The sequence below is a fragment of the Falco cherrug genome, chromosome 7 (genome assembly GCF_023634085.1).
Source record: "Falco cherrug isolate bFalChe1 chromosome 7, bFalChe1.pri, whole genome shotgun sequence".
Taxonomy (NCBI): domain Eukaryota; kingdom Metazoa; phylum Chordata; class Aves; order Falconiformes; family Falconidae; genus Falco; species Falco cherrug.
The window spans coordinates 13760194-13782048 of record NC_073703.1 but is presented as its reverse complement, the minus strand read 5'-3'; the positions used below and the strand labels follow the sequence as shown (position 1 = coordinate 13782048).

At 42.7% G+C, this 21855-nt stretch overlaps 2 protein-coding genes across 8 annotated transcripts in view; one reads left to right on the top strand and one right to left on the bottom strand.

Annotated features, from left to right (window-relative positions):
• Window positions 1–316: 316 nt before the first annotated feature.
• On the bottom strand, window positions 317–18362 carry LOC102046592 (lamin-L(III)-like). Of its 7 annotated transcripts, XR_008733122.1 has the most exons (13): window positions 16490–18360; window positions 11952–12108; window positions 10840–10965; window positions 9759–9929; window positions 8307–8432; window positions 7968–8188; window positions 7046–7271; window positions 5973–6080; window positions 4952–5068; window positions 4751–4855; window positions 4554–4624; window positions 2900–2931; window positions 2187–2319 (listed from the first exon to the last, which is right to left on the bottom strand). XR_008733122.1 is itself a non-coding variant. In XM_055715868.1 (12 exons), exons 1-11 carry the CDS (start codon window positions 16840–16842, stop codon window positions 4583–4585), a joined length of 1752 nt encoding a protein of 583 aa, XP_055571843.1. In that variant the 5' UTR covers window positions 16843–18360; the 3' UTR covers window positions 2187–2319; window positions 4554–4582. The 7 variants fall into 7 exon arrangements, 4 of the variants coding, with proteins under 4 accessions (XP_055571844.1, XP_055571843.1, XP_055571842.1 ...); XM_055715868.1 differs by lacking the exon at window positions 2900–2931; XM_055715869.1 differs by lacking the exons at window positions 2900–2931; window positions 4554–4624 and having other exon boundaries at window positions 317–2319.
• ADAMTSL3 (ADAMTS like 3) overlaps window positions 12043–21855 on the top strand; it is a 203184-nt gene continuing 193371 nt past the window's right edge. Inside the window, exons 1-2 of the mRNA XM_055715863.1 lie at window positions 12043–12131; window positions 13984–14035. The gene's annotated coding sequence lies outside the window, so the exon portion shown is untranslated. The remainder of the gene's footprint in view (window positions 12132–13983; window positions 14036–21855) is intronic.

The window sequence follows — 21855 nt, the reverse complement described above, 5'->3', positions numbered from 1 at the left end:
ACATATGCACGCATATGTATAAAGGTTTGAGTTCTTAATACATGTTGCAGTAGGCAGCTTGCCACTTAGTACAGAGCTTTTGTCAGCTGCAACAGATGTCTCATCTAAGAGAAGTAGCTACTGCGTAAGTAGTAAGCTAGAAGCAAGTCAAGAGAGCTGTACCTTACTGACTAGGATTGAAGTCTAGAGAGAGGTCACAGGAAACCAACCGACCATCTTTCAGGTTTGCTACCAGGAGGACAACTTGCACACCAGAGAATTGATTCTTTAATATGTGCCTTTTTGAGATTACATGCTAAAGAACAAGTTTCAAAAACTCTACGATGTAGCTTGTGTAGTCAAGTAAATTAAGTAGTCCTTGTTTCCTGAACCACTGCTGGCATTACCAAACAACATCCTGTACCACTGCCGTTTCCTATCAAAACTTGCACCCTAGGTCAGATCTTTCACGGTTATTGCTTAGCACTGTCCTTCCCTTGTGCTATGAAAAGGTGCGATTCGAAATGCTGAAGATTCATCTCAGATCGAGTTCATAGCAGTTCAGCTTTACGTGAAGAACCGTGTGACAAATATGAACAGGGCAGCACAGTGTATTTCTGCAGGTTTCTTCAGTGTGCAGGGAATCGTCCCTAAACTCACCAATTTTATGGCATTGAAGTCTTTTGAGCCACTCCAATAAGATTAATGAATAAACAGAGCTATTATTTAATCTGCAAATATAAAAGTCCAAGACTTCTTTTATATACATAAAAAATATCTTTATTGGTTAAAAAAGTTTTAAGTAATCAAGATAAACATAGCAAGGTTAGAGCAGCAGCTATTGCTATGTGGACCATAAGGTACAGCTCAAATGCAAGTATTAACCAGCATCTACTCTTGATGTCTCAAAACTAGACGTTTAAAATAACTCAACAGTTCAAGTTAGGATAAGGAAAGCCTCAGCTTAGCAACTGCATCCTAGCACAGAACAGGTCTTCCACTCAGAACCAAACGCTTTGACAAAGTAAAAGGCAGTCAAGAAAACTATTCCAGCATTTGGTGAAACGTGCAATCTCAGCTGCTCCCCTCCCCTCATGCTCCTAGAGATGTACTTTATGTGGCTCAGCAAGGCCTTGCTCCACTGCGGAGCCAGCAGGTAAGCGTTTCGGTAATGAGAGGCTAAGGAGAACTGAACGCAGTGGCCCCAGAAGCTGACTGCCTGGTTCCGGAGGGCGATGGGTCAGGCTTACTACACTGCTATTAAAGTTACAGCACATCACACCTGGCCAACAGCCAGGATTCTCCCCACTGCCCTGGTAGGCATTCCCAAAGCAGTGCTGCAGGCTGCACGGACTTAGTACACAAGGACTCTAAGAACAGGTATTTTTGATACACCTTTTACTACAGCTAGTGCTCTCCAGTTTTCTTTGTTTGTTTCAGCAAGTGGGTTTTTTTTCCTAGCCCCTTAGAAAGCTGCCTTGTTGGGACCAAACAGTGCTAGTATTGCTAGTTACAGTACCTTCTCTGTTGGAATGAGATGCTTTTTCACATTTACAGGATACATCTGTCCAAGTTGACGCAGCTATGCTGTGATATACTTTATCTAGGAATATACAATATTGAAACTGGTAAACTTCCAGGTGCTAGAATACAGAAACAGTACATGTAATAACAGACAAGAATATTTTTACAACTTGCTTTTAATTGTAAAGTGTTTCACTCTAGAAGTTCTTTATTAAGGGATCTAGAGCAGTTTCATCTATTTCAGCATCAGGATCTGAGCAGGAAACATTCCAGACACTCAGCACTCTTCAGGGTAGCATTTTACTTCAGGCAAGTTCAGTCTTACTCAAGGTGCAAGCTAGGGTGTGATCTGGCCCCTGTAGTTCCCTACTCAGGCTTGAAACAGAAGTTCCCTTTGGAGAAACACCATAGCACAATGTTGTCAGGGAGCACGAGGCTGCCGCCACTTTCTCAAGTATTTAGCATCCTTCTGGTGCATCTGTTTAGCAGCTTTGTAAACTGTGTGCCCTCATCTGTTTCAGCAGGGCATGGAAAACAGATCCTTGTGTTAAAGTAACTTCACATAGAGCTTGTATTCTACTGCTCTTTATATCAGTGAATCCAAGGACAGGGTCCGGTATCAGAAGGTAGGAAATTTCATCACGTTATGACAAGGTTTCTTATCAAGAGGTCAGATAGGAGATGTGAAGTCAAAGTTTCAGATATTGCAGAAGATACCAAAACACATAGTCTATGTCACCTGGGATCGAGATGCATTTTCAGATGATCATCTCTTTGTCCACATTACATGACAGAACAGCTAGGATCTTCTTTTTGCTGCAGAAATAAAACATGTTAATTAGCCTGATGTCTTAATGCAAAACCTTAGTATTTATTCCTGGCTACCTGCCTGATCCTTATATAGGCACATGGGCGTTTTAGTGTTTCGTAGATTTACTTAGTAAAGCAAAGCAGGTTTTCAAGAGAGGTAGTACCTTAACTGTACGGGATAGTTTGGGGGTAGGGGAAAAAGAATACCACATTTTAAGAATTTGAGTCCATGCAATACATGAGCCTGTGCCTTCCTTAATGAAAGGCTATCAAGCTCTCAGTACCTCAGTTCTGGCGCGTCAGAACTTAACTGGCATGCAGATTCATGCTACCCTAGCTAGGATAGTGAAAGCAGAAGCAAAAGCCAGGGAAACCCTGTCTTCCTTTAAAGCACAGCATGCTTCCTTTGCATTGTGTTACTGCATGCAAGAAGTTAACTGCTTTTCACTAAGCTGCCATTATTTCAGTGCTATCAAAGCAGCAGAAGCATATAGGTACTAACGACACACGTTTGACAGGAGCCCAACAGGACAGCAGGCAGGAATGACGTTAACATTTGAGTGGGAGTATGAGAATTGATTCTTACCATAAATGGCATAGAACAGTATTGTAAAGTTGCTGATAAAACAGATTAGAGGTAGAAGGAAAAAAAAAAGTTACTTTTGCTTTCCATCGTTGACGGCCAAATAAGCCATATTATTACTCAATTCAAATGAAGAACCTTTAAAACAACAAGTTGAGGAGAGGCCCTGCTCTGAACATGAAAAGCAGCTTGTATCAGTAAGTCCTGCATAAGCCTAAAGCTTCCACGGGTGTTACTTCAGCTGTTTTTGTGTATGCTGCGCATTAAGAGCCCACCGGCCAGAACAGCCTTACAGCCAGCACCTTTCTCAATAGCCCGTTTAACGGGGTCTCACCCTCCTTCAGCAGAAGACTGAAAATATTACAAGAATGTGCATGTCTGTCAGGAGACTTTGATAAACATCCTTTAAGCCAGCTGGCATTACAGTCATAGATATTTACCCAGATGTTCTGTTTGAAAGGACAAGGAAAAGAACCAAGCAGTAGGCAGTAACTGCCTGCTCTTAGGTACATTTTCTTCAGTAGGACATTACTAAGGTATTTTAAATTTAGCTTTCAGACAGGTATATTATGAAAATATGCAGGAAATGGTGGTGCCTTTAAGCCCTGGTGCAGTAAGATGCAAGTCCTCCTTGTAACAGATTGGTTTTAGGAAGAGCTGCGTCAGCAGAGGGGAGAGAGTGAAGCACAAGGCAATGCTTAGGGCCTTGGAGTTGGTACTATAGTGCAGCAGGGACTCGGTGCTATTTCAAGTCAAGAACAGTCCGGAGGGTTGAGCACAGCCCACAGCTGTTCAGTTATGACCAATTCAAAGCCTTTGTTTAGACTACTTCAGCACCTGAGGAAACGCAATTAACTAGTGTATCAAAGTATACCAAGAGCATCCAATATGCAAAAGCTCAGACTTGCAATATGGTGAGTCAAAAACCATTTGGAGGGGCTAGAGAGTCTTTCACAGGGCCTCAGAACATGCAAGTTGTAGCCAAAGGGTTATAAGTATATTGAATGCAAAACATGCTCATTCTGTTTAACGTTAATTCCATTAGCATGACCTGCGTCTGTGCTGAAATTCCACTTGGAAAGTATTGATTGGAGTATTTATGACTGAAGCAAGGCCGAGATACTTCTTTTGCACAGAAGAAAAAGAAAAACTAGTTCCTGGAATTAAGCTGTAACAGAAGGCTTCAAACTCATGCTTGAATTCAGGGGGGACTTAAGCAGTCAGTACACTGAAAACTTTGATTTCAGCTTTTTAATACTTTTGAATGGAAACTAACTTAAATTTGCACTGAAGAAAGCTATCTTAAGAGCAAGTCAGGGACACCGGAGTGACAGGTAAGTCACTTCATCCCACAGAAACAATATATTTCTTGTTAGTGTTTGCATTCTGTTCGTGGAGTAACAGCTTTTAAGGTTATTCATAGTCAGATGATGTTTAAATGGAACTGACATTAAAGCTAGCATTTTTCAGTGTGTCAGTAGTAAGAGACCAAACAGTAATGCTACTGTTTGATCATATTCAACCAGAGAATAAGCAAAACATCAATTCCACTTCTGATGCAAAGCCATGCAAGCTACATCTTACATGGGACAAGACTGCAGCACTATTAATGAAGCAAGTTTTCTATGAGATAGAAGCATGATTCTCATCATCTCACCTGCTTAAGGATGCTCACAGGAACCACTATCATGAAACCAAACAACATTTCTTTTTTCTTCTTCTTTTGGTCTGACATCAAGAAAAACGTTAGAGTTGTAGAATATGGATAGTACTTTGAGAAGATTTTTGTACCATAATGAAAAGAAACAACCATTGAATGGCTCTGTTGATAGCATGTAACTTCAGGCAGCTTACCCGAGATGGAGACTCCATTTCACTTCCAGTTATTTCTTCATAATCATCATCTTGCTCACTGCTTTCTTCTTTGGGTACATACATTATTGTCCTCTCTGCAAGTTCCTAAAATATAATTGAATTGCCACAAGCACCCTCAAGAATTAAGTACATCAAAGAAGTTTAGTATTAGGACAGTAGACGCTATTTACTCTCACTTACCTCACCATCATCTGTGATGAGTGTGACACTAATACTGTCCCCAGTTCCCCAAGACTTCTGGGAATTCCAGACCAGATCACTAGAATCTGGGCTCACACCAGCAGCTGCACCCCAGATCTGCAACAGATTTAGAATGAGCTTCTGAAGAATCTTATTTGTAGTTAGCTTAGGATTCAGTCTAACCTATATAACTATTAAGTCCTCCAGTACCAGAGATGTGCAGTAACAAACTGAACTACTGTGATCCCTGGCAGGTTAGTTCTTTTCAAGACTACAAGAATGGTGGTAATGTTGGAGTTTTTTCTTTTGTAACTGAGGACTGTAAAACAGTTAGTGCAGAAAATGCTGTTAACGGCTTCTACCTGATGCAGAGGTAGCCTTGCTTGGACATGCATAACCATTTGAGTCACAGAGCCAAACCGTAGTTACAGACATACTCAGGGCAGCAATTTGTGTATACAAGATAGCCTCTGGCCTGGGTCACTCGCAGATCTCTTGAGCAAGCTCATACAGAGTGTAGCGTTACACTCTTCTCTTTGGTTGCTATCTAAGTGTACTTAAGAGTATGATTTTTAGAGCCAACATTTAGCTTAATATTATAAACTGTGAGCTCAGCATTGCTGAACTGTAGTTGACTAAAGCTTTTAGCAACAGCTTAAGTCTCTGCAAAACATTCATGAAATCACAGGAGTATGTGGAGCCCTAAGAATAATCTAGGGTATATTGATTCTGTTCACAATAACAGCACATCCCCATTTGGAACGATCCAAGTTCAATCCAAGACCTAGCTTCACAGAAAATTTAATTGGCATTTCAGATCAAATTGCTGCAAGGAGTTCCCCCCCCCCCAGCCCCAGCCCCACCCCCCCCGCCCCCCATCTCCCTCTCCATGTAAAATAAGGATTTTTGTTCTTCAGGCACTTGCAGTATTAATTTGTCATTCCTTATTACCTGAATCTCTATTGCCATCTAACATAACAAGAACAGAGCTTCAAGTAAGTTTTACAAAACCACTACCTACTGTAACTACTTGGCCCGCCTGAAGAGTGAACCGTGAGGGAAAACTGTATGCAACATCTGACACACTTCCAAGATGTCGTCTTAACAGCCATCCATGCAGTGGCTGATCCTGTAGGACGAGAAATTCCTCTCAGCATTACAGACCAACGCCGAATCACTGAAGTGCAAGGTTATTTCCAGCCTAAAGGGTCAGTTTTAATCCTACTCCTGTAGCACACAGGAATCTGATCAATTTCAGGGAAGCCTTCAAGATTCCATTCAAGCCTCCCTATACTCCTTAGGATTAATCTTACTCCCACAGTTTCAGGCACACCTCTTCTTGCCTTCTGTTGAAGGGGGATCATGATGGTCTCTACAGGGGGGATTCTAATAAATGAAGCTTGTCACACCCATCTACCAACTTGGGCCATATATATAACACAAACGTAGCAGCCTGTGAAGGCTTAAGGCATCTCAGGCTGAAACAGCTAAGCTACCAGCCACAAGTTTTGAAGCTCCGAAGATTATTTCAAATAATTCTGGATTTTCAGACTAAATGACTCAAAGAATTATTTAATTGGTCAGATAAACCCTCTGCACAGATTAGATTCTGTCAACTCTACTCAACCTTTTAGCTGTTTTAAGCGTTTTTTAGTAATAAGAAGCTGTCATTATCCAATTTACTAAGTACCTTATTTAGTTCATCAAAGATAAATAGTACTTCTGATAGTGCCAGCCTGAATCTGGTGAGAAACAACTGTGATTTTAAGGTGTTAAGATTTCTGCATCATAGAACCCAGTGCACCTCTCCCCAAAAGCACCTCCCAGCCCACCGTGTGGACAAGACACCTGGCACTACCAGTAATAGAACAGTCTTCTATTGTATTCTATATTGTATTCTATAGCATTCTATTCTCTAGTCTTCTCTTGACAGCAGCCAGGTTAGCTGGGAAGTCCCTGCTTTGTATTCTTTTGGCAGTACTCTTCCTTCATCTCAATCCTTCCCTACTGTCATCTCTCACTAAGCTACAGGTTGGTTGACAAGCAGTCATACTTGGCAGTGAAGGCCATGCAGACTTGAATGAACACAGGTACCTTGTCAGAGTTGTTTTTAAGCCTGACAAATTTCCCATCTGCATCGATTTCTTCAATAGATATGTTTCCGGAAGATGAAGCATGCTGAACAGTCTTAAATCCAGCACTATGCCCTCTCTTTTTGGCTTCTTTCATTTTCCTTTTCTTCCCATGCAGGAACCGTCGCCCTTGACTTGTTGCTTGAGTTGCAGCGCTGTGTGAAGATGGACTGGGCGACAGCTTTAGCCTAGAAGGGGGGCAGATAACATTCACTTGAATATCTGATGTGCTTGTTTCTTCTCACTTATATCCTCCCTCTACAGCCAAGCCTAACAGCTTCTGATATCCAAGCTTTCCACAAAGTCTTGAATATAAATTTTATTTTTACTGGCGAGAGTAGCCAAGTAGCTTGTTAAGTTTGGAAGACAGCCCCAGCCCTAGAGCTCAGTGCAAGCTTATGTCGATAAGACAAGATCCCCAACTGCAGTAAGCATTCCTTTAAAGTCTCAACAGACACTTTAGTGGAAGAAGTTTTAAGTTTTTGATGCTTCTTAGCATGTATTGAGAGTTCATGTTGTTCTCACCAGGCAGTGTCTAGACAGGAGCTGATAACTGCTCAGTTTCCTTCACGAATGTTAAGCACTGTCTTTGATATCTCTCTAGAATGTAGCACAAAGCTTTGAGAAAGTTGGAGGATGTTTAATGGACCTCTGAACTTTCAACAGCTAGGTTTATCAAGTTACTTCTCTCACTACACCACGTGGTAGATGTGAGATATAAATACCATCTACAGAAGACTATAGTTCAAGAACTAAATTATGGCAGCAACGACATACTAAGTATTTAACTCTTGCCTCCTCCACATTCTGAAGAATATACAGTCAGTCAGCGTAGAGATCTTGGATGAGGCAAGCTCTCATATGAAGATCTTGTCATAGCCTACCTCTGTTCCTCTCCTTCCAGCATCTTTCTGTAAGCATTTATTTCCAGATCTAGAGCCAGTTTCACATCCAGGAGATGCTCATATTCTTCCAGCTGTGCTCGTGCCTTCTGCTGGGCTTCTGTCATTTCTTTCTCCTTTTCAGCCATACACCTTCGATGGAAATCACGGTCATAATCCAGCTTCTCCTGTAGGTCCCTTATTTTGCTCTCCAAAGCAGCATTCTAAAATTAAGGGAATGGAAAATTCAATTAAACCGTAACTGAAGATTAGAGAGGAGAGGCCAATATTTTGAACTGGGTATCTAAAATAATTCTAAGGTTATACAAATAAGGATAGTACCTGGCTTTGATATTGATTAACTTGAGATGTCAGAGTGTCAGCTCTCAGCTTTGTTTCCATCAGCTCCTCCTGAAGAACTTTGGCAAGCTCATTCTTTTTTGATACAGATAGCTCAATATTCCCCATCTATGGATAAAGTCACTGTTAGTAATGAATTGCTTATGACTATGTATTTTAAATAAGGAAGGAAAACCAAGTGATTTCCAGCTCTTACATCTGGAAATATTTATGTTTTACTGAAGTGTGCAGATACCAATAAAGTCCAGATCAGAAAGTTTTTCATTGCTTTTCAGGGAGGTTTACACAAGTTTGACATTCATATCCAAGAGTCAGCAATAATCAGGTAGTGAAAATTGCTGGATTAGGATATTTCAGTTACAGATGCATGAAGACTTTGTATAGGTATTAAGTGAATTGATTCTCCAGAACAACAATGGAGAATATGTTTAGAAGCTGCTTGTCACAGCGTGGGGCTACAGGATATTGGGCGTGCTTACCAAACTATTGCTCTTCCCCCAAAGTTCTATTACTAAATAGTTCCTTCATCACTATAAACAGCACTGAACTATTTCTAGAGCAATTCAATCTTGAGATGTTCCAAGAAAGGGTAGAACAGAGCCATGCTCCTACAACAGGCACTCACAGAATTTCCAGTGGAAATATGGACAGAAGCGTCCAAAGGAATTCACTGACTTGGCATATAAGCTGAAGTATAGAGAAAGCCAAAAGAACCAGGAAGAAATGAACACAAGTACTTGTTGAGCGAAGTAGCAGATCATGTGATCAGCTATGTGTATGGAAGAAGGTTTAAGTTACCAATACTGCATGCTGTAGCCAACCCAGAAACCCCTGGGATCTTACCTATCGAGAGTATAAGCCTGAAGTATTACTTTTTCTGTGCATGTGGCTAATGCTGGGGGAAAAAGGTTACAGACCAGTTCTGGAAGACAAATGATCAAGCTGCTTCCACAGCTACCCTCTTCCCCCTTATCCAGTACTAGCAACTGGGAAGGGGGATTTGCACTCATGCATTTAAAAGTGCTCTTGTGGAACTGTAAGAATACCTTATTTCATGCATTTTGATCTACTTATTATAGTTTTATTCAAGAATCCTGAAATTGCTTAATATAAACTTAGCACACCTTCATCCTGAATTTGTCAGACAAGCTCTCAGATTTGTTAGAAGTCTGAATTACAATCAACTTTATTACATTAGCCATGCCAAAGGGATAGTACTTATGCTTGTACCAGTTTTGTTTGGGACTGAGTGTTCATAGAAGTTCTGTTGTCAAATCTGACATGGCTTCGAACTTCTGTAATAGACCTGCGCCAAGAAGCTCTGCACCAAATGCAAGGGCTCCATCCGTCAGCTGTCTATGCTAGCGTGACTTTAATCATATTGAGGTACAGAAGACTTAAGCTTTGTTTTATTGGCATCTTTTACAGACTCACTTTTGCACTGAATATTTGTGCCAGCTCCTCTTTGTATAGTTTCATTTCTTCTTCCTGTTGTTTTCTGAGCTGCTGCAGAACATCCAAGAGCTTACTCTCAAATTCTCTCCGATGGCAAGATTCTATTTCTGCTATCCTGCTCTCATGGGCTCTTTTGGTCTCCTTGAGCTCCTAGGAGAAGAAATTTCTCAGAGAATAAGCAAACAATACAGTTTGATTTGAGACTGGACTTACTGTACCAGCTTAACAAGTCATTCAATATTGAAGCAGATTTATCATTGAGCACGCGACAATTCATCCATTAGGTCAGGTAATTCCACTTTGCTAGCTGTGCCGGGTTGTTTTGCTACCTCACTGCCAACATTGCTTAAACTAAATATTTAAATACTAACTACTGCATTTATTAATACTAACTCTTTGCACTAGATTGATTTCTCTGCTTTTCTTTACTTACAGCACATGCATATACGCTTCAGTTTCTTTAAGCACTGTTACTTCACCTGTTCTTGGTTTATTCAAAAAGTAAAGACAGTTGGTTAGAGAAACTGGAATTCTCTATCGCTTAAACCACACATTTGAGATTCCTTCCAGTCAGAAGGAAATTGGTTTACATTCACATGTTTTTTAGGTGTGTGTACTGACTTCTCACACAAAGGTTACCAGACACCTTTGATAAGTGTTAAGGAAGTAGGGAACATAAGTTGCTTATTAAAGGAGATTAACTTCTTCAATTATTTTAGGCTTCTAGCAAACATCTGGAATCATTTAACTTTAACTGTTATATATGCATTTTCAGTTACACAAAGTAGTACGTTGGGATTGTAGTTACCTTCAGAAGTGCAGCCTGAAAAAACTCTCATATTCCTGATAGCTATCGATACTATGCCAGTTAACATGAGGTTGTGTACTTTCTTGAAGTCTTCCTAGTTAGGTGGATTTTATTGGCTGGTGGACTGTCATAGGCTGACTCAGCTAGTTACCTTTCTAAGGATAAAGCACATCTTATCATTGCTTTTAAGTGCATCCAGGGATCATGGACACCTGGAAAAAACCAACACCCTAGTAATAAGCTAAAACATACATCTTCATGAAGGTTCTTCTGGAACATCATTTCTTCTTGCAGAGTTTTTGTATGATTTTCCACATCCACCCTTCTCAATATTTCACTGTGGAGATGCTTTTTGGTATCTTCCAGCGACACTGTCAGCTAGAAAAGACAGACATCAGGGTAATAAAAATTAAGAGGACATTTTTCCCAAACTAAAACAGTCAATTTACTAAAGGTCACTCAACTTCACTCCCACAGCAATCAAAACACACTGCTTAAGTGAAGTTGGTTACTCTGTGTAAGTTCTTATTTCAGTGGGATACAGCATATTAGTAACAGAAAGACTCCGATTTTTAGGTAGACCAGATTTCCCACAAGGCAAATATAAACCAGCCCTTAACTGCACAACTTAAGTTTGACTCCTCAAAGGAGACTTCTGACGAATCATCAGATGTACCATCTATATATATTCTTCCCCTTCACAAAAATAAGTATTCCTAACTTCCAGTATCATTTGTTTGACAAGTGAAATCCTCCAGATATAACTTATGCTGACAAACTATTATACACTTCCAGTGTTAGAATATGCTGCCTTAATGATAAAAGGCTGTTGGGTTTAAGTTTTCTTTCTAAAAATTTGAAATTAGTTTATTCAATGATCACATTAAAGCATGAACATGCAAAAACTATGCTCTTAGAAATGCACTGAGAGAGTAGCAACTCAAGCAGAGTTCATTTTAGTAGTACAAGAACCTACAAAAAAAAAAAAAGTAGTCCAAGCTTATTCTACCCAGATTTAAGCATAGTGAAGCAGTCCGGCAAATGCTCCCTTTGCTGACACGTCAGAGTGCTACAGGAGTTACAGTGGTACCACGCATTTCTTGTTCCAAGGATAAAGCAAGTTGAAACACTACCTACTGCAGTCATAGAATAAAATTAAAGGTACCTACAACAGGTGGAAGTTTTAACAGCCCAACTATCAGTCACATTTGCTTTCGGCAAGGTCACAGAAATCTGCTTGTCCACCTGTCATCGCCACAGATAAGAGTCTTTCCCTGCTTTTAGATCTCAATAACTAGTTGGGTAAAAACAAGCAAAAGCTTCAGGAAGAAAAGCCACGTTGAAATACCAGGAACAAGCCTTACAGTGACTACTTCATCTTTTAATTCACGAAGGTCCTTCTCCAGAGTTCGGCTGTTACTCAAAGCCGTTGCTAATTCAGCTTCCTTCGCGTTCAGCTGAGCATCGAGGTCCCTCAGACGAGACTGTGCCAGGTCTAAGTCAGCTTCTTTTTTTGAATTCCTACAAGTGAAAGTTTCACACTGGTAAGTTGCAGTTGATGAGGGAGAAAGTTTGGTTTGAAGGTGTTTCCCCTCAGAGGGTCCTGCAGCAGCGCTGAGGCAAAGAGGTGCAGTAGCGCTCGCGGTTCGAGCACAGGGTGGGCTGTAAAACAAACCCTCAGACAAGCATCATTTGTTTAACCAGAAAGATTTCTGACCCAGTTTCCAGCTGGTTTTGTGCTAATCCTACACGGAAGCCAGCTATTTTCCACAGCGTTCCCAACCGCTGAGGGAAGGGGCGGCGCGGGGCCACAGGGAAGCACTAGTCGCGCTCCAAGCCAAAGTTCACCGGACCACAGCGACCTGCCACCACCGCACACGCTGCTCACACAGACATCGCCTTGCAGCCGCAAAGGCCACCGCCACCGCCGCCCCCCCCCCCCCGGCACAGCGCCTGCGGCCGCGCAATGGCGGCGCGGCCCCGGCCCCGCACGGCTCCCGGTGCGCGGCGGCAGCAGCAGCAGGGGCACCCGCCAAGCCCGCGCCCGCCAGGCCCCGCAGCGCCCCCAGGCGGGCGGGCGGCGCGCAGCGCGAGCCCGGCCTCTCTCCCGCGCTGAGGCGGGGCAGGCGGCACAGCACCCCCCTGCCCGCGGCGCGGCTCTGGCTGCCGGCGTGCCAACCCTCCGCCCCGGCAACGTGCCTGCCCACAGCACAGGAGTTTTGTCCCTAGGAGATCGCCGGCCCAGCCCCGGGATCTGGCCTTGTCCAACCCACAGCCCCGGCTGGGGCTTTGCCCCCTACAGCCCCTCAGCTCCTGCCGCTGGGCAGGAACTGCCCACAGCAGCCACCCTTCCCTCACAGCACCCTGCGCGGGACTCTTCTCCCTCGGGAAGGGTCACTCCTCCCTCCCTCACACCATGGCAGTTACAGGGTAAGCAGCTTCTCCCTCAGAAGAGGGCTCCTTGCACAGGTACCCGGGTACAGAGCCCTCGGCTACCACCTGGATGGCCAAAGCAGTTTAAACTGCCTGTTTTACTTGGCACCACAGCAGCGAAGTGCTAGGCCCACAGTGCATTCCTGTCAGAGAAAGGGGTGATCATTTCCCAGACTGCTCTAACTTCTAAAGTCAGTTGCCTGACCACTACCCAGACTTTCTGCTCAGAACTCAGATTTGAGATTGCAAAGAGTGAAGGGTTCACTCCATTTTAGCAAAATCCCTTCTGCCAAGTTACTAAGTTGTGATAGTTCATACAATGAGTTTTCCAGTTGATAACTGAGCAGACCAGTTGGAGAGAGTCCAAAGTCATTCTTGCAGGAGCAATCAGCTCTAGAAAGCTTGGACTGCAAGGAAAGATTGGAAAAACTAAGGGTTGTTTAGTCTAGAAGAGAAAAGCGACAGGAGATGTAACAGTCTTTACATACATGAAACAGCATAGAGGAAGGGAATCTGTTTTCCATGTCTGCTGTGGACAGGAAGTTGCAGGCTTAAACTGCAGGGAGAAATATTTGGGTTAGATGTTAAGGAAACTAACAGTAGTTCAACACTGAAGCACATTGCCTGGGGGGGATATTCTGGAACCTCCATCATCTGGAACTTAAAAAAGGGTTACACAAACATCTGTTGGAAGGGATACAGGTATGGTTGGTTCCAACACAGGCCTGGGGCATGGCTACATCAGCTTCTTGCTCAAGGCCTTTTCTAGCCCTGCTGTTCAGAGGCATTTGTAGATTGTGGCCTCAAACTTCATGCCCATGACAAAAATAAATGTTTTACTAGCAGAGGTCAATTATTCTTTACTCAGACACTAGGAACAAGTAACTACTGGGTAACAATGAAAACCAAGGTAATGCATTGTAGGGTATTTTTTTAGTATTTATAGGTTTCTTTCTTTTCTAGGTATTGATTGGTCACCTTCCTTTTGGTATCTCTGCTACTACTACCACTTCTCGTGAGTATTAGTTACAATATTAACAAGTACATCAATAACACTACTTAATGATAATGTTAACTGTTCCATCCTACAATAATGTAAATTCCATTCTGCAGTCAAAGGGTGTGCAAGACTGAAATTCTATTAGTGTCTGTGTTTTAACTCCATGGTTTGACCATCCACTTTCCTGATGCAGGGCTCTGACAGTCAGGTCCCGATTTCCTGTTTTCTTTCCTGACAAAGATTTTCAGAGAACCCTGAAGTAAATAATTTAATCTTTAACAGCAATTTAACAAGTCTGGCTTTGACAAGAGCATTTACTACCCTTTTAAACCAAATTTGGAGTGCAGAACACCACTCTACATTATTATGCAGCAAGCAGTGACAGTTACAATACTCAAGCACATTCCATATACAAACCATTCCAGAACTAAGCATGGGTTATTGACAAAGCAATAGCTTTGACGCACCCCCAGGCACATTCCTTGTAAATCAGGGTGTCACATATGCTTGACCTGAAGAATTTAAATAGTTTTACCAAAAGAGCTCCTGTACATTTGAGACACTCCTGTTTGTCAAGACTACACAACATAACAGCACTTGCAGAATTCATTCTTACAGCTTCAGCTTGCTACCACATATGTCAGGTTCAATAGCAAAATGCACATCTATACTCACTGGTGCAAAAAGAAACCCGTCTTGTCTTTCTCTGCTGTGCTACTGTAGTTGCTTTGACCTTCCTCAGGCTCTGAATGCAACCAACCAGCATGCTTATCTACAACTCCTCCTCCCCAAACATCTTTGGCCTACTTCCAATTACCACTGCTTACATAGTAAGAATGCTGAAATGCAAGCACACTTCATTGTTGCAGAAGCTTTAAGTCTCTTTACCAGTGATTACCAAGAGCTAATGGTTAATGCTGCTGGGAAATTATCTGGTGACATTCCATCCTATGAGTTCCAGGTTATTTAAAGGGTGTATATATAAATATAAAGGGCACGATACCCTCAAAGCAGTTTGTTCCAAGTCAGAGATACTTGCAGTCAGGCAGCCCAGATACAACACTTATTAATATTAGGACTTTGGTCTAGTGCTTTCAGAAAGCAGTATGTACTATGTTAACCACTTCTAAGACCTAGTTAAAGAAAAAAATAAAAAAGAATAAGTCCAGAGGATTGCATACCTGCCAAACCTAAAGCTTTATAAACAAAGCCACAGTTATACAAACACAAAGAGCAGCTGAGAAGTTTTACAACTGGCATTACCCCTCCTCACTGTCCACTCAAGTGGCTGGTTAGATTTATGAAATAGACCTACGAGCCAAAACCCAGCGTGAATGAGACAAGCCCAAGAACTTCTAAGCAGCTGAAAACAGAAGCTTAAAGAAAAAAATCTTTTATTCCCAAGTAGAACAGCTACTTAAGTCCTGCTGAGCCTATGAGACAGTAGTATTTGCTCCACACAAGTGTTAAAAGAAAGAGTTGGTACCTAAAGTTGCTATGATACAAGTTCATAACAAGGTTTAAGGGGCCTGTGGACACCCAAATTATTGGAAGTCTGTAATTGATTTGGCAGAACAATGGGGCATTAAAGCAACTAGCAATGCTAGCACTCTATATATCCATAAAGGAAGCTTGTTTGGGATTGGACACTTGTTCCCTCCCCTTCGCTACCCACCTTCTTCCCCCCTTCAAGAAGGGATTTGGTCACACCTACATCTGGCCACCCCTTTGAGCCAGGCTTAGCAAGACTAGGCAAGCTAGTTCCAGGCTCAGGATACACAGCTTGCAAGAAAGTCAAGCCTGAAGGAGCAGGCAGCTCATCCCATTGGTATGTAAATCAAGACCTAAAAAGCCACTAGGACAATTTCTGTGCAGTACCAGGTTGGGCCGGTCGAGCTATACCGCTTACAGGACTACTTTCTCTGTTTACTCCCCTCTAGGCAATGCCTGAGCTAAGAAGCCCCCAAAAGATGTGAGCTGCCTCCCCACAGAAATTGAGTCCCCTGCCCCTATAACTTTCTAGATGCTTTCCAGCACAGCAGCTTCCTGGGTATGTGTGAGTACAGGTGTGGTGCCAAACCGGGTCAGCCATGCATTCATGCAATACTGTCCCCAGAGGGCCACCAAGCACCCCAAGTTCGGGGCAGCTCCATGCCCACCCCAGGGAGGTGCTGAGGCAGCCCAGCAGCACCACAGCAGGAGGCACACACAGCAGCGTCTGCACTGTACGGCTTCAGAGCGGGCACTGGGGTTTCTCCTAAGGCAAGACACTCCAGCCCCACAGGGCCGCACCTTTGGGGCATCACCACTGCCATGGCCCCGGCAGCCCGCAGCACCGAGCGCTCCCCTCACCCAGCACACAGCTGCTGGCAAGCACCACCACCACCCCTCACGGCCCCCCGAGGCGGCGGCCCCGGCAGGGCGGCCTGCTCGGCCCGGCAGGTGCGGCGGGAGGGCCGGGGCACCGACCTGCTGTGCAGCTGCCGGTGCTCCTCGCCGAGCTTGCCCACCTCTATCTGCAGCGTGGCCCGCTCCATGGCGACTTCATCCAGCGCCCGGCGGGCGTCGGCCAGCTCCGTCTCGTAGCGCAGCCGCAGGCTGCTGTGCTCCCGGTCGCTCCTCGCCTGCAGCTCGGCCAGCCGCTGCTCCAGCGCCGACTTGTCGGCCTCCAGCGCCCGTACCCGCTCGATATAGGCAACCAGGCGGTCGTTGAGCTGCTGCAGCTCCTCCTTCTCCTGCAGCCGGCTCAGCCGCGTCGGGCTCGGCGAGACGGCGGCGGGGACCAAGCGGCTACCGCTCACCGGCGTGGAGGTGAAAGCCATGGCAGCCGCCAGCCCGGGCCCAGGCGCCGCCGCCGCCGCCACCGGGACCGCCCCGCGCAAGACAGACACCGGGTGCCTGCCGCCGCCCGCGTATAAATAGCCGCCAGCTGCCACCGCGGCCTGCCGGCGAGGGTGGGCAGCTTAAAGAGCTAGGGCAGTTCCCCCACTGCCGCTCTAGCAGAGTAGAAAAGATACTTTTTTCTTTTTCTTTTTTTTTCCCTTGGTTTTTCACATGCGCCTTGCCGCATCTCATCAGTACAATGGTGCTGGGCGGAGAGGGCGGGGAGGGAGCTGTCGGTAAAAGCTGACAGCAGCCCAGCGGTTATACAAACCGGGGCGAGCGGTTGGGGTGAAAAAATAATCCCAGATTTAGGAAGACACATGACAGCTGCAGTGATGTTCACAGTCCAGCACGCTACCTTGTCAGTGCTCTGCCTGTTCTGTTTTTTTGCAATTTGTTCAGCTGATGAAAATAAGCTAGTCCCTGCTGGTTTTTGTTTTGCTGTTTGTGGGTGGTTTTAGCTTTTAGGTTAGGCTGTGGTGGCTGTCAGCCATCCCAGTGTTTTGGTTGAAAGGTGATGTTGTGCGAGCAGAAGGAGAGGAAAAGGGAGCCTGCATCAAAACAAACCTGTGCAGCAGTCTGCAAAGCCTTACACTAATTACATTTTATAAAAAACATTGTTCAATGAGAAGGCTGCTTCAGCACTTTTGTAGTGACATATACTGTGACAGTTGTCAGTTTTCTCCAGTAGTTAATTAATTTACCCTTTTCTTTTTCATTTATATGTTGGAAAGCAGATGCTGTACAGATCTTTTTCAGTATGAGCATAGAAATCTCTGAACATTAATGTAACTGTTAATTATGGTGTTTGTTGCAGTATTTACAAGAAAGTTCACTTTAGAGCTTAACTTAGGTCAACATTATTTCCTACATGGAAAAACAGCCTTAACATTCTTTTAGAGTTCTTTAAAGATAGGTTTTATGAAGGTTGTAGGTGCTAATTCAATTTTCACTTCACAAGTCGGCAGGCAGGTAACATAGGAGAACATAGTTGACCACAACATTGTAGCTGAGGATTTTAGAATTAAGTTATATATACCCCTGAATACAAAGTTACAAAGTAGTAACTTTGGACCTAGAAAGAGGTATGAAAGGAGGGGTTTGGGGTTTTTTTGGAACTTCTTGACACACTTGTATAAAAAACAACACCACAGTTTCAAAACCCTAAGACTACATGCAGCATGGTAATAATATATGGCCAGACTGAGCTCCTCCGATGCTAGTCCTAGCAAAAGCACCAGGAAATACTTTTCTGCAGAGAAGTTCCAGGTTTTTATTTTGGTATAATGAGTACTTGTTTGTTCTTCATTGCCAATAGAAAGCTCAATTCAAGAAAAATAAAAAATATGATTTAAATCTGAAATATGTACCTCTAAGACCAAGATGTGTATATCTGAGGCTTTGTTTCAGCTTTGAAACCTCAGTCCTCTACAAAGAACACTGTGATCGTATGTCATTGCCATGTTTGATGGCTGCATGTTACTGGCCAGCTGTTCAAATACAATTGTATGGCTTTGGAACAGATGCAGAACAAAACAAGAAATCTGCTATTCTAAGAATATTTTCCTTGTCTGCCAAGGCTTTGTAATAGTGCAAACAAAAACAGCTGAAAGACATAGTTCAAAAATAGCCTGAGCTAGTTTTGTCTCTTGTATTCTTTACCTACTCTCACTACGTGACAACAGAAGCTAGCAACTTAAGAAGAGCTTAATGGAAGTCTGTTACTGATTCTTTTCTTTCTGACATTTTTTCTGGCTTTTCCTTTGATTAAGACTGCAGTCCATACTGCTTAGACCACAAGCATAGCTGAGGAATTTCTGCAGAGATAAGCCTGGACCATCTTTTCCTACTGTTTCAATTATGAAGATATGAGGAATGCTTCAGGGTTAAGAGATACAGAGGGTATGGGGGAAAATTGTGGCAAAAGGTACATATTCCAGGCTAAAAAATAGTAAAACTTTTTCTACAAATAGTCCTTTGGCAGGAAAATGTAGATATGGAAGATTTAGACAGTATTAGCAGATTCCACAATGTTAGGGGGAAAAAAAAAAAAAAGTAAAATAACTGTGATTTTTTTTTCAGGTGTGTTAATCATACCTTGATCTTGAGCTGGTGAGATTAAATAAAAAAAGCAGAACAATGTAGCAGTGCAATGAAAATCAGGAAAAAATCAACTGAATTTTTCGCTATCTCTTTCCTTAGGTATCTGCTGATTCTAGCCATGTGCAAGCCATCTGTTAGTATTGGTTTCCAAACATCGTCAGGGCTCTGAGTGCACCAATATGCCTTGACAACCTTGACCAGCCTCAGCTGGGGCTTCCATCCACGCCGTCTGCCCACAGGTGCAGGAACACCATTTAAGCTCTTTTGTCTCTGAGTTGTGGTTGTGCTTGGTTCTAAGTGCTGTTAGTCTATGGACTGATATTTTTTTTAATTTTTTTTTTCTCCCCCCCCTCTCTCTCCTCTAGCTTGACTCTATGTTTGTATGGTTACTGTAATTTTGCCTGGGCTCTGTGCACCCTGGCTGTTCTCTTCAGCCTCTTGCACGTTTCATCTAGAAGTAGTGGGACAGGTGGCTCCTGCCTTGCTAGCCTGGCTACCTGACTTGGCTCTCTGTCCGTTAGGAAACAGTGGGACCTTACCACTCCTTGGCTGACAGGTTGTTAGAGAAATGATGACTAAATAATTACGTAAGGCCAAATTTGTTGATATTTTAAACTTTTTTTTTGTGTGTCCTCATTCAAGAAGTTTGAATTCATAGCTATTTTTCAAGTCTAAAATACATTTGAGGCTATACATAGTAAGTGGACAGGCTTGACCAGTGTGAAAATATTGTGCTGGCAAATGTAAGCACAGATAACAGAAACATTAATGGTCTTTTAGTGGTTTTCTTTAATAGTTATTCTGCCCTTTAACTCATAAGGGTCTCTTCCTAAATATTAATTGGAAACAAAATAAGGTAACACGGGACAGCCTTTATTTATATAGTTTAAGAAATCTGTACATGTAGTAATAATTTGTTTCAAATGGTATTATTCTAATGTATTAGAATATATTAATAAATACTTTGCTAAGCAGTCTATTTACAGGCAGCCGTGCGTGCTCACACATGTCTAGAGCTATCGAAGACTGATTGAGTTCTACTGGTCTGATAATGGTTGCCATAGTACAGGAGTAGGTATGGAGGCTCCATGGGAAAATGAGAGATTACCCACCAGAAAGATTAAAAGGCAGTTTCTGTGTCATCGGTGGTAGTGTACATAAATGGGAAAGTCCTTTCCAGAACCCATAACTGTACAAGTTGCTCCCCTGTGTAGTACTTCAGTATATGCCTCTACTTGTCTACTTAAGCAGGACAAGTCAGTTGGCTTGCAGTGGTTTTTGCCTGTGTTGGAACAACAGCCTTCTGTAACTTGGCAGTTAGTAAAGAAATGAAATTATCTGTGGCATTACAAGATGGAAGCGTAAACAATAGATTTTGTTTAGTAAAACATGAAATAGAGAAAGTATACAGCATAACAACATTTTGTAGGTGACACCTGACAAGATTCTGTCTCAGGCTGTCCTAGTTTCCAGTTCCCATTGATCAAATGCTACTGTCATGTACTCGTACTGTTTACGCTGGTAGTGCTATGACTAGAATCTGGCTCACTGTCTGAAGATGTATTCTCTCTTCCAGTTTCACATAGAATACACCTTAGTTTCTGAAAGAAATCTGTATGGAATGAGGAGGAAAAGAATTCTCAGGTACTGCATGGATCTGCAAAACCATAATTTTGTTCTATAGACTTTATTCATACCAGTATCAGGCTTTGAAGAAACATCACGGATTATGAGGGGTTCTCATAGCATACGACAACAGGGTGTGCAAAGAAGAAAATATAAAGGAAAGTAGAAAATAAGTTGGGTTTTTCTTTTTTTTAGTGGTAGCTCCCAACTCTGAATCTGGAGCTTTACAAATGTTCTTTCCCTCCATCCACCAAATCTTGCTAACCGTTTATCCTCATTCATTGTCAAATAGATTGTATTCGATTACGTCATCACTGCTTGTTAATAAGAATAACAAATACATTTGCTGGCTCCCACAGGAGCCAGAAACAACCTCTGTTCGACCAGAGAGAAGTCAAATCTGAGTCCCTTGTGAAAATGAAGTCACTTCCATCTCTTTTAGTAGAACATAATAACAAAAATGTCTTCATTTACATCCAGGTAACATTGCTGAACTGAGTTGAATCCGTTTCATAAAGACCAAATAGTTTACCCCACTATTATTGTGTTTGACTTAATACCTCACTCAACTCAATATGGAGCACTTGAGCTGCAGCCAGGCTGTGGTGAGAAGAATGGATGCTTTTCCTTGATAATGATTCACAATATACTCTTAATGAAGACTGTAAAACTGCAACTCAAGAAACAGGAGTATTTGCCAACACAGCAAAAGAAGTTGGCAAATGGAAGTAGAACAGAAGAATCAAAAATTAATTCCAAACTTGCTCTCTGTCCTCACATTTACTTTCAAAAAGTATAGATGGAGCTGAGGGTTCTACTTTCTGTAAGTACACGGTTCCGTTCTTGGTTTTGGGCTTCACATTTTATCTGCTGCTTTGTTCCCACCACACAAGCTTATATAACATTTCATGTTATGAGTTTTGTTGTAGGTTTTTCTGTAATGGTACTGAAATGCAGACTGTATGTGAGAAGTAGAAATTTTGTTCCTCTTAGTTCCAAAATTTGATGCACAATGTCACTTTTCTGGGGCTGTTTTCTGGTGACCTAATTTTTTTGGGGGGGGAATTTGATTTTTTTTTAATCTAATTCAACTGTTACCCACGTTTATTCTTTCCACTGGTTTTGCTGTATTTCCCTGCATTAATCACTCATCTTCTGCTTTCATAACCGCATTGCCTTTGTCACTAGTATTCCTCCCAATGATGTATTATGTTTCTTCCAAC

Bases quoted from the DNA above. Each gene is read 5' to 3' on its own strand.
- LOC102046592 (XM_055715865.1), bottom strand. From the start codon at position 16,842: ATGGCTTTCACCTCCACGCCGGTGAGCGGTAGCCGCTTGGTCCCCGCC. The intron at 6,081-7,045 runs GTACCTGTGTTC...CTCGTCCTACAG, and splicing joins TTAAAAACAACTCTGACAAG to GATCAGCCACTGCATGGATG. The intron at 4,856-4,951 runs GTAAGTGAGAGT...ATTATATTTTAG, and splicing joins TCATCACAGATGATGGTGAG to GAACTTGCAGAGAGGACAAT.